The sequence below is a fragment of the Diabrotica virgifera genome, chromosome 7, assembly GCF_917563875.1.
Source record: "Diabrotica virgifera virgifera chromosome 7, PGI_DIABVI_V3a".
NCBI classification, from domain to species: domain Eukaryota; kingdom Metazoa; phylum Arthropoda; class Insecta; order Coleoptera; family Chrysomelidae; genus Diabrotica; species Diabrotica virgifera.
This window is the reverse complement of record NC_065449.1, coordinates 35,133,905-35,148,742: the sequence shown is the minus strand read 5'-3', so window position 1 is coordinate 35,148,742 and position 14,838 is coordinate 35,133,905. Positions and strand designations below refer to the sequence as shown.

Below are 14,838 nucleotides of genomic sequence, written 5' to 3'. Positions count from 1 at the left end.
GTCTCTCGCCAGCACCTCTAGGTCATCAGCATATGCTACTATCTGCACTAAATTCTTGGTGATCGTCCCATTGAGTTTGCACCTCTTAATTATGGCGTCTAAAGTGTTAAAAAGCGTAGTTGACAGCCCATCTCCTTGTCTGACTCCTGCATTGTAGTCCAATTCTTCTATTGTTTCCTCCTGCGTTAATACTGATGCTTTTGATTCTTTCATCGTCATTTCCACGAGTCTTATTACCTTTCCATTCCAGGTACTTCTATATTCCTCATATCTTTTATTACTTCTGGTCTCTTAACGATGTCAAATGATTTCTTAAAGTCATTAAAAAGGTTATGCAGCCACATGTCATATTCATAGAATTTCTCGATAATCTGAGTCACTATGTGTATGTCATCTACAGTAGATCTTCCTCTCCTAAAACCATTTTGATATTCCCCTATTTTTATTTCGGTATGCTTCATTAATCGTTTATTTATCTTTGTGGTCAACAAACCACAGTTTAGAAGGGTAATACCTCTGTATTTTTCACAGACTTTGATGTTTCCTTTTTTAAATATCGGACAAATAACCCTTTTCCCCATTCTTTAGTCATTGATTGTTTTATCCAGATCTGTTTTATCAGGTTATAATATACTCTTTGCTGTAAGGCTGCCCCTCCATGTATAACCAGCTCATTAACTAGACAGTCTGTCCCCCTGCTTTATTTTGTTTAAGTTGATGTATCACTTCGTTAAATTCCTCCGCCGTTGGTATGTTTTGTTCAAGCTGTTCTCCTTCTGTTATTTCCAAAACTTCATCCTCTATTACTTCATTTGCTTGTATGTTTTCTTGTGTTAAGAGATTTTTGAAACACTTTCGCCACTCTTTCTTTTCTACTGTTGTCATATTTAGTTTTTTATTTTGCTTGTTAATATATTTATAGAGTTTACCGTTGTTTTTTGTGTCTTTTTCTAGTGCATCCATGATTTCTTCAATCCACCTCTCCCTTTTGTATTTTATTAGTTTTGTGGTATCTCCTCTGATAATATTCTGTAGTCGACAAGTCGACTGCGACTCCCGTTCTTAACCATTTAATATAAGCCTTGCTGACTTTTTCTTCTTTAATATTTCTTCATTGTCGCAGTATTCTTCCATATTTCTTCCACTGTTTCCTCATTTTGGGGCGCTGCTGTTCAGTTTATTTTCAGTTTTTCTGTGAATTCGAATCTGGTGATTTCTTGTTTAAGAGCTTCGACATTGTTCAAATGGTGATTTTAAAAAACTAATTTTATCTTTCCGATCATTAAAACATCATTTAAGTAATCTTTTTAACTAATAATATCATTTCCTTTACCTCGTACCCAATTTTTTCCATTAAGGTAACTGTGTGTTTCCATGCGAGAAATATCTCATTGGAGTAATAGTTCACAATTATCTAATTAATTATTTAATGAAGTTTAATCCTTTATTTTATGCATAATTTAGTATGGGATTATTCATAATTAGAAAAAAATATAAGAATAGAGGATGATACTTTTCTTTTAAATTATCATTTCAGGTCGAACCCACTTTTGATAGCGATTATTTAACGCAGAGAAAGTGTTACTGACTGTTTTATACTAACCCATAGACGTAGGCTATATAAACGTGGCATGAATGTATCAGCTTATGAACAATGACAATAACAATTGAAATTTTACAAAAAGTACTAATACTAAGGGGGAACTAACAAAATGCAAAATTTTGACGCCTTTTAAAATTTTCAATGTATTTTAAATGTAACCATTTTTTTCGAATCCTGAGAAAACTTATAAGTATTTTTGAAAAATTTAAACGCAGAATGAAAGAATACTTTATTACCGAGGACCGAAGGTCCCTTAGAATGAATAAAAAGTTTCTTTTGAATGAGATATTTGAAATTAAATATCACACTAAATTTTCTCTTAGTTTTTCACCCCTCTAACTTATTAAAATAAACATTATATTAGAAGTTTTCAGGGACTTTTGGCCCTCGGTAATAACGTAATCTTTCATTCTGCGTTTAAATTTTTCAAAAATACTTATTAGTTTTCTCAGGATTCGAAAAAAGTTAATCTCATTTAAATAGCATTGAAGCCTAAAGTTCGTACCCATCCCCTTAAGGGGAACGGAACAAAATGCAAAATTTTGACGCATGGAACAAAATGTTATGTCAAAATTTTCAAATGAAAGATGAAGGAAAAATGAAAGATTACATTATTTCCTGAGGGCCGAAAGTCCCTAAAAACTCCTATAATATTTATTTTAATAAGTTACAGGGGTGAAAAAAAAAGAGAAAATTTAGAGTGATGTTTAATTGCAAATATTTCATTCAACAGAAACTGTTTATTTATTCTAAGGCACTTTCGGCCCTCGTTAATAAAGTAGTCTATTATTCTGCCTTTAAATTGTTCAAAAATACTTATTAGTTCTCTCAGGATTCGAAAAAAATAATACATTTAAAACACATTGAAAATTTTGACATGCGTCAAAATCTTGCATTTTCTACGTATTTCCTTTGTTAGGTTAGGTTAAGTTATTTGTAAAAATAGTGGTTTTCTTTTAAGATAGAAAAACAGTAAGATTGTTTTAAAACTTAGTCGTCCAAAAACAGGATGGTAGAAGTCAGCGAAGAAAACGGATTGTCCGCTAACACAAAAAAGACACAACTTATGGTAATGAAAAAAGCCAAACAGAGTCAATAAAGCATAACAATACATGGCGAAGAAATTAAAAAAGTTAAAAAATATAAATATCTGGGTACAATAATTAATCAAAATATTAATTTAGAGATTAAAGTAACAATAGGGCATGCGAGAAGAGAACAGGAAAGAAATACTTTCAACAAACTAAAAAAAGCATTCTGTAGCAGGGACACTAAACTTAATTTCTTTAAAGATAGGACTTCTGAGATGCTACGTGTTCTCCGTATTATTTTATGGATTGGAGGCTTGGACATTAAAAAAAGGGGTTTCGGACAGATTAGAAGCCTTCGATTTATGGGCCTACAGAAGGATATTAAGAATAAGTTGGGTGGATAAAGTCATAAATGTCGATGTGTTGAGAAGAATGGGTAAAGGTAAAGAGGTTTTGAATACAATTAAAGTTAGAAAACTATAATATCAGGGACATGACATGAGGGGCAAACGTTATAACTTGTTGCAATTAATTTTTTTGAAGATACAATCTGTTACATCACTAAGTAACACTAAGCATTTTTGTTAAACGATCTAAATGTGAGAGGAGTTTTAGTCCAATGACTATCAACTCCTAGTAGGTTTGTTTCTAATAACTAAACTAAGTCACTTATTTTCACTTAAAACTTTAAACACTTTAAAGCACTTATTTTCTAAATGCAAGTCAAGAGGAGTTCTAATGTTCAGTCTATTTAGTTGTGTAGAGTTATCCAATAAATTCACTGCTAATTCGTTGGGGTGCTTTTCCAGTCGTTTGAAATAGCTATCCCTGCATTTGACGATCATCAGCTTCACTGTCTCGACCTTCAAGTCCCTGTAAATGTCTGCATTTGGAATGAACCACGATGCATTTGTGATAGCACGAAGAACCTTGGATTGAAATCGCTCGAGTACTGCTAGGTTGCTGTCTGCTGCAGTTCCCCACAGTCCAATCCCGCATGTCCAGATGGGACGGATGATTGCTTTATAGGTACACTAATATTTTGTTAGATATAGATAAGGTGAATTTTCGGCCGAGTAACCAGTAATGTTTTTTGAATTGTATTCCTAATTGCTGCCTCTTCATCCAGATGTGTGTTCTCAATGTTAGCCCCATGTCAAGGTGTTCTCCAAGATATTTTACAGTATCATTTTTAGGAATGTTCTTGTTATGCATTAGGATAGTCGGTGTTTCTTTGTGACATTTGGTGAATACTACGTTAACTGATTTTGCTTCGTTGATCTTTATCTTTCATTTCTTAGCCCATATTTCAATTAGATGAATATGTTTTGTTGCAATATTTCAGCTGGCTATATGGGATCTGGATTTTTTACCAGAATTGCAGTGCCATCTGCGAATGTTGCGATTGAAGATTCTTCTCCAGTTGCAAATCAGCTGTAAAGATTGTGTAGAGAATTGGTCCCAAGACGCTGCCTTGCGGGACCCCAACATTTATATTGTGAATGTTAGACACACTTTCTTCTTATCTTGTGTAAAATAGCCTTTCTTCGAGGTACGATTTTAGTATTGTATATGTTGCAATTAATAATACAAGGAAGAATAGAGGGTGGAAGGAGTCGTGGAAGAAGGCGCATCTTCTGGTTAAACAATTTAAGAGCTTGGTTTAACTGCACTTCTGCTGATCTTTTTAGAAAAGCAGTATCGAAAGTGCGAATTGCCATGATGGTTGCCAACCTTCTTAGAGGAGATGACATAAAAAGAAGAAGATCGTCAAATAAGTGGCAAGGAAAAGTATAATGAATACCTATATTAGGGGAAGTCTAGGGGTAGCACCGATTGATGTCAAAAATAAGAGAATACGTTAAGTTGGTTCAGAAATATTCAACGTCAAGATTTTAATCGCCAAATACGAAAAATTGCTGATTTGCAAGTTTTTGGAAGCAGTACGAGAGGAATGAGCCCAAATAGAAACTTTTGGTGAAATGTAATTAGAAAATCTGTCCCTTATAGCAACTAAGTTGCCACCAGGTCCATTTAGAGAGGTTCTCGTCGGGACAGTAACTCCCAGTTTGGGAGTTTTACGTTACCATGAAGTAAATCACGTTAAAGTTTAAACATCCTATAACATTATCAGGAACAATGCAACATCATAACAATTTTATAACATCTAAAGGGGTTTCACCCATATATTTAGTGGCTTTAACCATGTATACATTGCAGCAATATTGAAGATGGAATTTCCGTTCCTAAAATGTTCTGTGATGTAGCCCGAAAGGGTTCTTTGTAATAAATATACCTTTTATAAAGCTAAAATGTACATTGTTCAATTAAAAGCAGATATCCACAAATTTCTAAAACTAATATAATAGACCAGGGCGCATCTGTAAAAATATTAGTACATTTGGACGTTGAGAGGTGACTCAAATTTTTTTGCAGAAATTGCTTGAAAATGACTCAAATAATAATATTTGAGTTATCCTCCCTCTCAAAAAGGTCCGGAGCATTGTTTAAATAATCAAAATGTCAAAAAATGAAGGAAAAATTCGATTTTTTTCTTCGTTTTTTGATTATAACTTTAAGAGTATTCATTTCCTGTATTGACATAAAAGTTAATACATAATTGACATAATGACATAAAAGTGTAATTAAATTTTCCACCTACCTCTACCGAAAGTATACTTTTCCGAACCTGATTGTAGGGAGCAAAGTTGTACTTTTCCTCCCTAGGGAGGAAAATATTTTTCCTCCCTAGGGAGGAAAAGTAAAAGTGACGTCATGGTATTTCATTTATGAAATATAACTTATTGACGCCCTGTACAATTCTATTTTCTATTACGTAAGTATCTATACATTTTAACGTTTATTTATAAAACACCCTATATTTTGCAGAATGGTAAAAAACAGTAAATTGTTATTTTGATTTAACAATGTTTACATGAATAATTTGACTTATATTTGACAGTTGACAGTTATATTGTACCTACTTGTTCGTTTTAGTTCTAATAAATTTTGTTGGTTAGTTACATAAATAAATTAAGTAAAAATGAAAAAATGACTTGTTATTTGAGGAAGGTGGAAAAACCATATGTATAACATGGGAGTAAAGTGCCTTTTCCTCCCTTGAATGATTACTGCCCTCCGCTACGCGTCGGGCAGTAAACTTCATTCTCGGGAGGAAAAGTAGCACTTTCCTCCCTTGTTATACAAATAGCTATTCCTACAATATAGAGTTGGTTGAAAATTTAAAAAATAGTCACCCTTGTTGCAAAATAGCAATAACTGGGAAAAAACTATACAAAAACAAGTATTCGAATTTTACGTTTACAACCATTTATGCTAAACTTAGGACCTTCAAATTTCACCCAGAAAAACTATATGATACAGTTAAACAACACTGTAAATTTAATTAAGATCGGTTCAATAGATTTTGCAAAATAAATTTTGCAATCCAGCTTTCGCAAAAAAAATTCATTATTTCAAACTGTTACAGGACTGAAAATAAACAAGATAGCAAGTTGAAATTTTTTTGGCTTATAGAAGTATACTGTACCTTTCATTTGCAATATGCAAAACTAAAATCGATTAACCACCACGGCGTCAGGAATTTTTTTAAGTAAACATTAATTATTGGTGTTGCGCGCAGGACACCGGATAGTTTGCTCTGATTGGGCATTCCAATGACCTTTGATAATTATTGATACATTTTAATTTTTATTACATTTCGATATAAATAAATAAATTTGTTTATTGCAAAATAAAAACACATACTCTATCCTTTGAAATAACACTTTTTTAGCAAAAACTTTCTTTGTTCATATATTTTAACTTGAGAATAAAAGTTTATTATTTTTAAGCATATACAATTGTTTAAACAATATTTCACAAACAATAATAAAATTAGTTTGAATTTTGTGGAATTAAAATATTAAAATACAACAAAATATAGAGTAAGAAAATAATATATTAGATGAAGATTGGAAGAAATTTTGGTGGAAATCAACTTCATGCGAATCGAACACCGCGGTCCTGCGCGTAGCACCAATAATTAATGTTTATTTAAAAAAATTCCTGACACCGTGGTAGTTAATCGATTTTAATTTTGCAACTTGAAAATGAAAGGTACAGTACACTTCTATACGCAAAAAAATTTTCAACTTGCTATCTGCTTCATTTTCAGTCCTGTAACATTTTGAAAAAATGAATTGTTTTTGCGAAAGCTGGATTGCAAAATTTATTTTGCAAAATCTATTGAACCGATCTTAATGAAATTTACAATATTGATTTACTGTATCATAATGTTTTTCTGGGTAAAACATGAAGGTCATAAGTCTAGCATAAATGGTTGAAAAACGTAAAATGCGAAAACTTGTTTTTGTATGTTTTTTTTTCGCAATTATTGCTATTTTGCAACAAGGGTGACTATTTTTTCAACTTTTAACTAATTCTATATTGTAGAAAATTTAATTACGCAACTTTTATGTCAGTACATCTTTTCTGGGAAATGAATACTTTTAAAGTTATAATAAAAAAAACGAAGAAAAAAATCGAATTTTTCCTTCATTTTTTGACATTTTAATTATTTAAACAATGTTCCGGACCTTTTTAAGAGGGAGGATAACTCAAATATTATTATTTGAGTTATTTTCAAGCAATTTCTGCAAAAAAATTTGAGTCACCTCTCAAAGTCCCATCTCAAAACAGATGGGCCCTGGACTATAAAGCAACGTAATCGGCTTTAGAGGTTCAAGATTCGATGGTGCTTCTCAATAATTGTTTCTGTTTAGCGCGTGTTTTCCGATCATACACTTGTTGCAACTTCAGCCATTTTTTTCGTTGTATCTCTGTTTCTCCTTTTAGTACCTGCTTATGTATGCGTGCGATATAAAGCTATAAAGTTACTTGTTTAATCCGAAGCAGATATTTACAAAATTTTAAAATATGTACTTAAAAAATAACTGTGCTGGCTTTAGGGCTGTTTTAATTTGTGGCTTATTTGCATAAACCAGTGACAAATCCTACAACAGAGTCTAATAGGATAAAATCGCATGATTTTGGTGGCGCGTTTACATCACCCCCGTGTGAGATACCATACCCTCAAGTCGCTCGCATAGAATGTCCAATGTGGCGTAAGTTGTGTGGCACGTAGCGCCGTCCTGTAGAAACTACAAGTTGTTGTTATCCATATCATCCAATGTTGGTATCCATAAAGAGAAGGAAGTTGAACTTACAATTAAAGAAAGAAAGCTACAGTATCTCGGACATGTGATGCGGGGCGAGAAGTATGGCATCCTACGACTCATAATGCAAGGAAAGATAGATGGCAGAAGAAGCATCGAAAGAAGACGAATTTCATAGCTGAAGAACCTGAGAGAATGGTTTGGATGTAGCTCAAAACAACTATTTAGAGCTACTGCCTCAAAAATTAAAATAGCTATGATGATTGCCAACCTCCGTAGCGGAGATGGCAACTGAAGAAGGAGAAGAAGATATCATCCAATTAAGGCCAAAATAAGTTGGTAAATCAGCGACCTATAGCGCTCAGTTTTGGTTGAGGACGATGGCCTGTCCAAAGTCGTTCTTAAAGAAATATGAACTCATGGTACTGCCAGCCAAAAATCGACATTAACAGTAACTTTTTCGGGATCCACTGGACGATCTTGGATCTCATATCCACTATCGCCCCCAATTCGACATTCCTGTTTTTGAAGTATCCATTCATCGAAAAAGGGGACTCATCGCTGAAAATTATTTTTTGATGAAAATTAACACCAGTTTCTAACTGCTCCACAGCTCCTTCAGCGGACACACGTCGTGGCTTTAGTCATTTACCAAACAAAAATACGCCATCAGAAACAACCCCCGGTGCACCTGGTGCTCTAGAACCTTCCAAATTTTAGAGGATAACATGCCTTAGCAGTAACATTGGGCATCAGATGGTCCGGGGGTAGGTTCTGATGGTGTATTCGTATTATTCGGCCCAAACACCGTCTAGTAATCTATTTGCGTGCATTTAGTGCCGAAAATTTCGAAACTCCAGAAAATGGCGTACCTTAGTACGGACCGTAGGCACCAGGGGCTCCGTGGGGTCGGTTCTGATGACATATTCGTGTTCAGCAACCCCAAAACTCCGCGTGTAATCGGTTTTGCTTCAATTTGTTGCCGAAATCCCTCGAACTTCCTGAATATGATGTAACCATAAACACTAGGTTCTCCGGGCGTCGGTTCTGATAGCGTATTCCTTTTCCACAACCCCAAAAACCCCCGAATAATCTGTTTGCATTAATTTATTTCCGAAACCCCTCTAAACTCAAGAAGATGACGTGCCTTAGCAGTGACACTGGGCACCGGGGGCCCCAGGAATCGGTTCTGATGGTGTATTCGTATTCAACGATTCCAAATTCTCTAAGTAATATATTTGCATCAATTTAATGCCGATAATCGTCGAACCTCCAGATGACGTGCCTTAGCAGTGATCCTGGGCACCAGGGGCTCCGGGGGGTCAGTTCTGATGGCGTAGTTGTGTTCAGCGATCCCAACAAACCCCCGAGTAACAAAATCTGGCCCTTATTATACTTAATTTGACATGTTTATTGTTTATGCAGATAGTGCAGATAACGCAATGAAAATAGTTGCAAGTCTCTACAGGGCCCCCGTAAGAGTTACAAGCGCCTGTGTGCAAAAAAAGATTTTGGCGCCCCTTAAGTTATTTTGGATCATGTTTTTTTATTTATTTTTTTGACGGTAGTTTGGTAGGTGAATGAATTTGAAATAAAGCAAAAAATTGAACTTTAGAAGTAATATTCATAGTCCATTCACCCACGGTCGAAAATTGCAAAACCTTCGAATTTTAAAGAACCGCTTGGATTGACATGAAATTTGGTATAAGCTAACATGTCAAAGAACAAAAGTGTTCTAATTGTGCTAATGTGTGCTTTCGCCCTGGATGTGAGTTTCGCCTCTTCTCGGGAGCGAAAAAACATACGTTCAAATAAGTCCGGATTTAGATAAAACTACTAATTTTAAGCAAATTTTGTTCTATAGAGTTTTTTCACTAAGTCAATACTTTTTGAGTTATTTGCTAGTAAATATATTCATTTTTAAACATAAAAACAGGTTTTAGATGGTTTTTCGCAAATAACTCAAAAAGTAAGTATTTTATCCAAAAAGTATGCTTAGCAAAAATATAGCTCATAAAAAGAAAAAAATGGTGTATATATGAAATCTTTAGACCCAGTAGAAGCAGAGTTGTAGCTAATTATAAGTAGGTTCTTATTCGTCAAATTCCAAATCGAATGTTTCAACGTGAAATAACCAAAGAATCAAGCACTTATCGGGGAAAACTCATAATTTTTTTAAAGTATTTCAAAGAAACTTTATTTTTGTTTGTTTTTTTAGTTTCTAACATCAAAACTAAGTAATAAGTAACTAAGTTACGCTCCAAATAGTGTAGGTCCCTTTTTTTGTTAAAAGAAAAAATCGTGAAAATCACCTCCTAATTAGCATCCCAAATGAAATTAATCATTACCGCTTCACAGCAAGACGCCTCAAGTTATTTTACTTATGTATTGTTTATAATAATATGATCTGAAGTTTTATAGGTTAAAAGGGCTTAAACGAGCCACTAATCACGAGTGTATGCAAATTTTGAACAGCCATAATATCTTAACAAATTTTTGTCCTCCAGGAAAACAAAAAACCCAAAATATTCATAAAAGCAAAACCTACATTTTTTTACTGCTTGAGATTTTTGGTATCACTAATAATTTTTAAGTTATCTTAAAAAAAACGGAATTTTTTTTATAAAAAAATTTACTTTAAAACCAAATCTTTTAAAAAATAAGCACTTGGATCCGATGAAACTTACAGATTATTTATTTTATATATTTTAGATATATTTAGATATATTTTATTTGGGATGCTTATTAGAGGGAGTGAGTTTTACGATTCTTTTTACCAAGAAAAATAAGGGGCCTTTATTTTGAGCGTAATTTACTTACTTTTGATGAAAAAAATTAAGAAGTTGTAATTAGTTTTCCCCGAAAAGTGCTTCATTTTTTGGTTATTTTAAGTTGAAATATTCGATTTGGAATTTGACGAATAAGGACCTAATTTTCATTAGCTACAAATCTGCTTCTACTGGGTGTACAGACTTCATAAATATACCCATTTTTTTTTCACTTTTCTTTAAGCTAGATTTTTTCTAAGATAATTTTTTTCGACAAAATACTTACTTTTTGAGTTATTTGCGAAAAACTGTCTAAAACGGGGTTTCTTGTTGGGGAATGAACATATTCACTCGTAAATAACTCTTATAAATATACCCGCAAATAGAGTATTAACTTTGAAACTGTGAACTAACTCTATAGAACCAAAGTTGCTTAGGAAGTCAGTTTATCCAATTCCGGACATATTTTGAACGTATATTTTTTCAACTCGAGAAGGGGTGAAACTCACAGGAGAAACTCACCCCAGGACAAAAAGCAGACATCGGCACAATTAATATACTTTTTTCTTTGACGTGTTAGTTATGTGTATGCCAAATTTCATGTCAATACAAGCGGTCCTTTAAAATTCACATCAAAAGCCGTCAGTAAATGGACTATTATTTGTATACTAAAATATCAAAATAAAATAAACAGAATAAAATCATAATAAAATAAATTAAAATGCATGACTTCTGATATTTTCTCTCACATAGGAATCGGCGGCAGTAACTGGATGATGTACCAATAAAATTTCGTGTGGATGTATATCTTCTTCTTCTTTAGGTGGCGTGTCCGTATTCAGAGGTTGGTCGTCATCATGTTTACTAAGTCCCTAAAACCTATATCGGCTGCTGCGCGAAATGATTTTTCTACTGTGGTTCCACACCATTCTCTAACATTACGCAACCATGAAAGTTTCTTTCGACCAATCCTTCTCTTTCCCTCCACTTTTCCTTGTATTATAAGGAAAAGTAGATGGTATTTAGGTCCTCTAATTACATGGCCAAAGTATTCTGTTTTCTCCTCTTTTTCTCCTATTTAATTTCTTAACATTTATTTTAAAATAAATTTTTGTTTTTTTCTCCAAATTTTTTTTTTAATTTTTGACGCCGGGTTTTGGCGCCCCTAAAGGATGGCGCCCGTGTGCATTGAACACTTTGCACATATGGTAGCGGGGGCTCTGAGTCTCTAGGTGCTATTTAAAAATCGATTTATTACGGTGTTTTTAGTAGAAAATGCCCTGGTCTAATAACTTCACAATAAAGAACCGTCACTTACAACGGTTTCAGAGTTAACAGCGAGTGAAATAATTTCTTAGACTACTGGACTCCAGATACAAAAAAATTCAGCGATACTTCTCAATGTCGATGTACGCCACTGCTCACCTGCATATAAAATCAAGCGAGTTATTCAAGTGTGGCCGATGCAGAAGACAACCCTGCGTAGTGGGAAAAATGAGAGTAGGTGAAGCCAGAGTCGTAGAAATTGTGCAATTTTTTCGATTATCCGGCGTTTTTGAATTAACCGTGAACAGTCGAAGTTTGTGAGTTGGTTCACTAATACCGTCAAAAAATGTTCGGTGGACTTACGATTTTGTCACTTGTGTGCTTTTCAGCTGCCTTGGCTGCAGGATTAAACGAGGTATGAATTTTAATAGGAATAGAAATGCCTAGAGAGAAGCGGTTATTGTCAAATATAAAACTTTCTTTAATAATCAAATCAGATTTCAAAATATATTATAGGTATTAAATAGTTAATATGATATATAAAAGCTATTTTTGACTTTGTTTAAATCGATTCCATGGAAAATAAAACTTTATTTAACGTTTCGGTTTTATAGGCAATGTCAGTTTTAAACACCAATACCAAAGAAACATAAACTTAATTTAAGTATATACTTTATAAGAAAAAAACTTTTTCAAACTTATTCAATCTTGTCATAATATACCCTCAAGATACTGAAAATATATTGACATTTAAATATTAAATACATTTTTACTTATATTGTTTTTGCAAAACGTATTAAAAATACGCAATCATAGATTATATCTAGGAAACCAGAAATCAAATCATCGTATCGTCCTTTCAGAAAATACAGTCGAACCCGCTTATTGGAATAGCCTTCGTGCCAAGCAAAAGTATTCCTATAAGCGGGATATTCTAATAAACGATCATTGGTGGCTAGCAGAAACTTTTCGGGACCTTAAATTTCTATTCCTTAAAGCGGGATATTCTTTTAACAGGTATTCTAATAAGCGGGTTCGACTGTAGTTGTAGTACATTGGGATGGATTACTCGTCTTTAACTTTTTACTTATAACTCTGTATCAAGTCATTTATTCATGTTAATATACAAAAGTACTTACATACGTCAAAAAATAGTGTACAACTTTGGTTCACAGATATAAAATACAAATATAAAAACACAAGACATAATATGAAATAATACATACATCAATTATTAAGACAAAAACTTTCTGGGTTCCTAAGAATAAACAAAGATTCTGGGTACAATTCAACAATTATTCACAACCCAGTTCCAAACATTAAAGTTAAAATTTAAAAATTCATCACTGCTGTAAAATGCTTGATTTATGAGAAAATTCTTTAGTTGTTTTCTAAATTTTAAAATTGGCAATTCAGTAATTTCAGTAGGCAACTTGTAGAATGTTACACCATAAGAGTTTGGTCCGTCTCTACTTCTTTGGAGCCTGGTGTAGGGCAGTATTAAGGCATGCTTATTTCTGGTTTCATATCGGTGTACATCCTCATGTCTTTGATGACAATCTATATTTTGTTTCACATGAACAAGACTCTCTAGAATAAATAGCGAAGGTAGAGTTAGTATGGACAGTGCAACAAGTGCTTGCCGACATTCTTTCTGATAGGACGGGCCAGCTATTATCCTTATTATTCTTCTCTGAATACGAAAGACATCTTTGTCTCCCAGCACTGTGACCCCCTGCCAAAATTGCATAACTGATGTGTGAATGACACAGTGCAAAATAGGCCTGTTGTAAAGTGAACTGAGATACATACCTACTCAGAAAGTCTTCTAATCAGAAAAGTTGCAGTTCCTAACTTAGCAACAAGGGACCGTGTATGAGCTTCCCAACATAGTCCTGCTAGGGCATACTATACCGAACTAAAATCTGAATACCGGTATTTCATATTTGAAATTTGAAATATCGGGATACCAGTATTAAAACCGGTATTATTAATAAAAAATGTACTAGTTATATTTAAGTTTAAGTTTAAAAATTTATTTATTTGATCCAAATTTTTGGGTGATAAACGATTTCTTCTTAGGTTTGTTAACTGTCCAGACTATGAAAATACTCTTTCGGAAGTTACTGATGTGGCAGGTATTGACAAATATTTTATAGCCAAATAATAAAGCTCAGGGAAAGTGGATTTGTATTTTTTTCAAAATTCCATTAGGTTATTTTTTCTTGCCAAATGTGGCATTTCGCAAGAAAATGTGGCATTAGGTAGTAGACGTAAAATATAAACAATCGCTTTATATTGCCGATACCGCCGCTTCTCGATGGTGCCATACTCGGTTCGGTATGCGTAATAAATATGCCTGATATAGATTTGAATACAAAGAAATTGTTTGTTTATCTTCAAAAAAATTCTTGTAATTAATTAATATTATTTTATTAGATTTATATTGTGCATAAATTCAATTTTTATCAACTAACGTAATACCAAAATACCGGTATTGTTGCATAAATACCGGTTTTTAATACCGGACAAAAATCGTCCGGGATTCCGGTATTTGGGATCGCGGAATCCCGGTATTGTAAGCCCTAAGTCCTGCATCCAAGTAAACCCCCAAAAATTTTATTTGTTTGTCTGCATCTCCGGATAGAAGCTGTATTGTTGAAAAAATCAAAGACTGGGTTTTATTGATGTTTAGAAGCAACATATTTGCTGCAAACCATTGTTCTGCCTTATCTTGTTTTGATGCCTCTATTGCTGCATTACAAGCCCAATCTTTGCAGGTAAAGTAGTATCATCAGCAAAAAGAGTAAATGAACTGGTAAGGTCTGTCTGTGGAAGATCATTAATATAAATTAGAAATAAAAGTGGTCCCAATATTGACCCTTGAAGTAATCCGATATTTATAGCTCTCTGCCGACCTCACTCTACCCACCTGCACACTCTGCTTTCTATCGGAGAGATAGCTGAAGATCATTGCAATGCTACTATCTCCA

At 33.6% G+C, this 14,838-nt stretch overlaps 1 protein-coding gene across 2 annotated transcripts in view; it reads left to right on the top strand.

The window, feature by feature from the left end:
• The first annotated feature begins 12,052 nt into the window (after positions 1-12,052).
• The window catches only part of LOC114326456 (general odorant-binding protein 70), a 29,754-nt gene continuing 26,968 nt past the window's right edge, over positions 12,053-14,838 (top strand). For both annotated transcript variants that reach the window (XM_028274837.2, XM_028274836.2), the window contains exon 1: positions 12,053-12,260. In XM_028274837.2, coding sequence (XP_028130638.1) covers positions 12,192-12,260 — 69 coding nt within the window. In that variant the 5' untranslated portion in view covers positions 12,053-12,191. The remainder of the gene's footprint in view (positions 12,261-14,838) is intronic.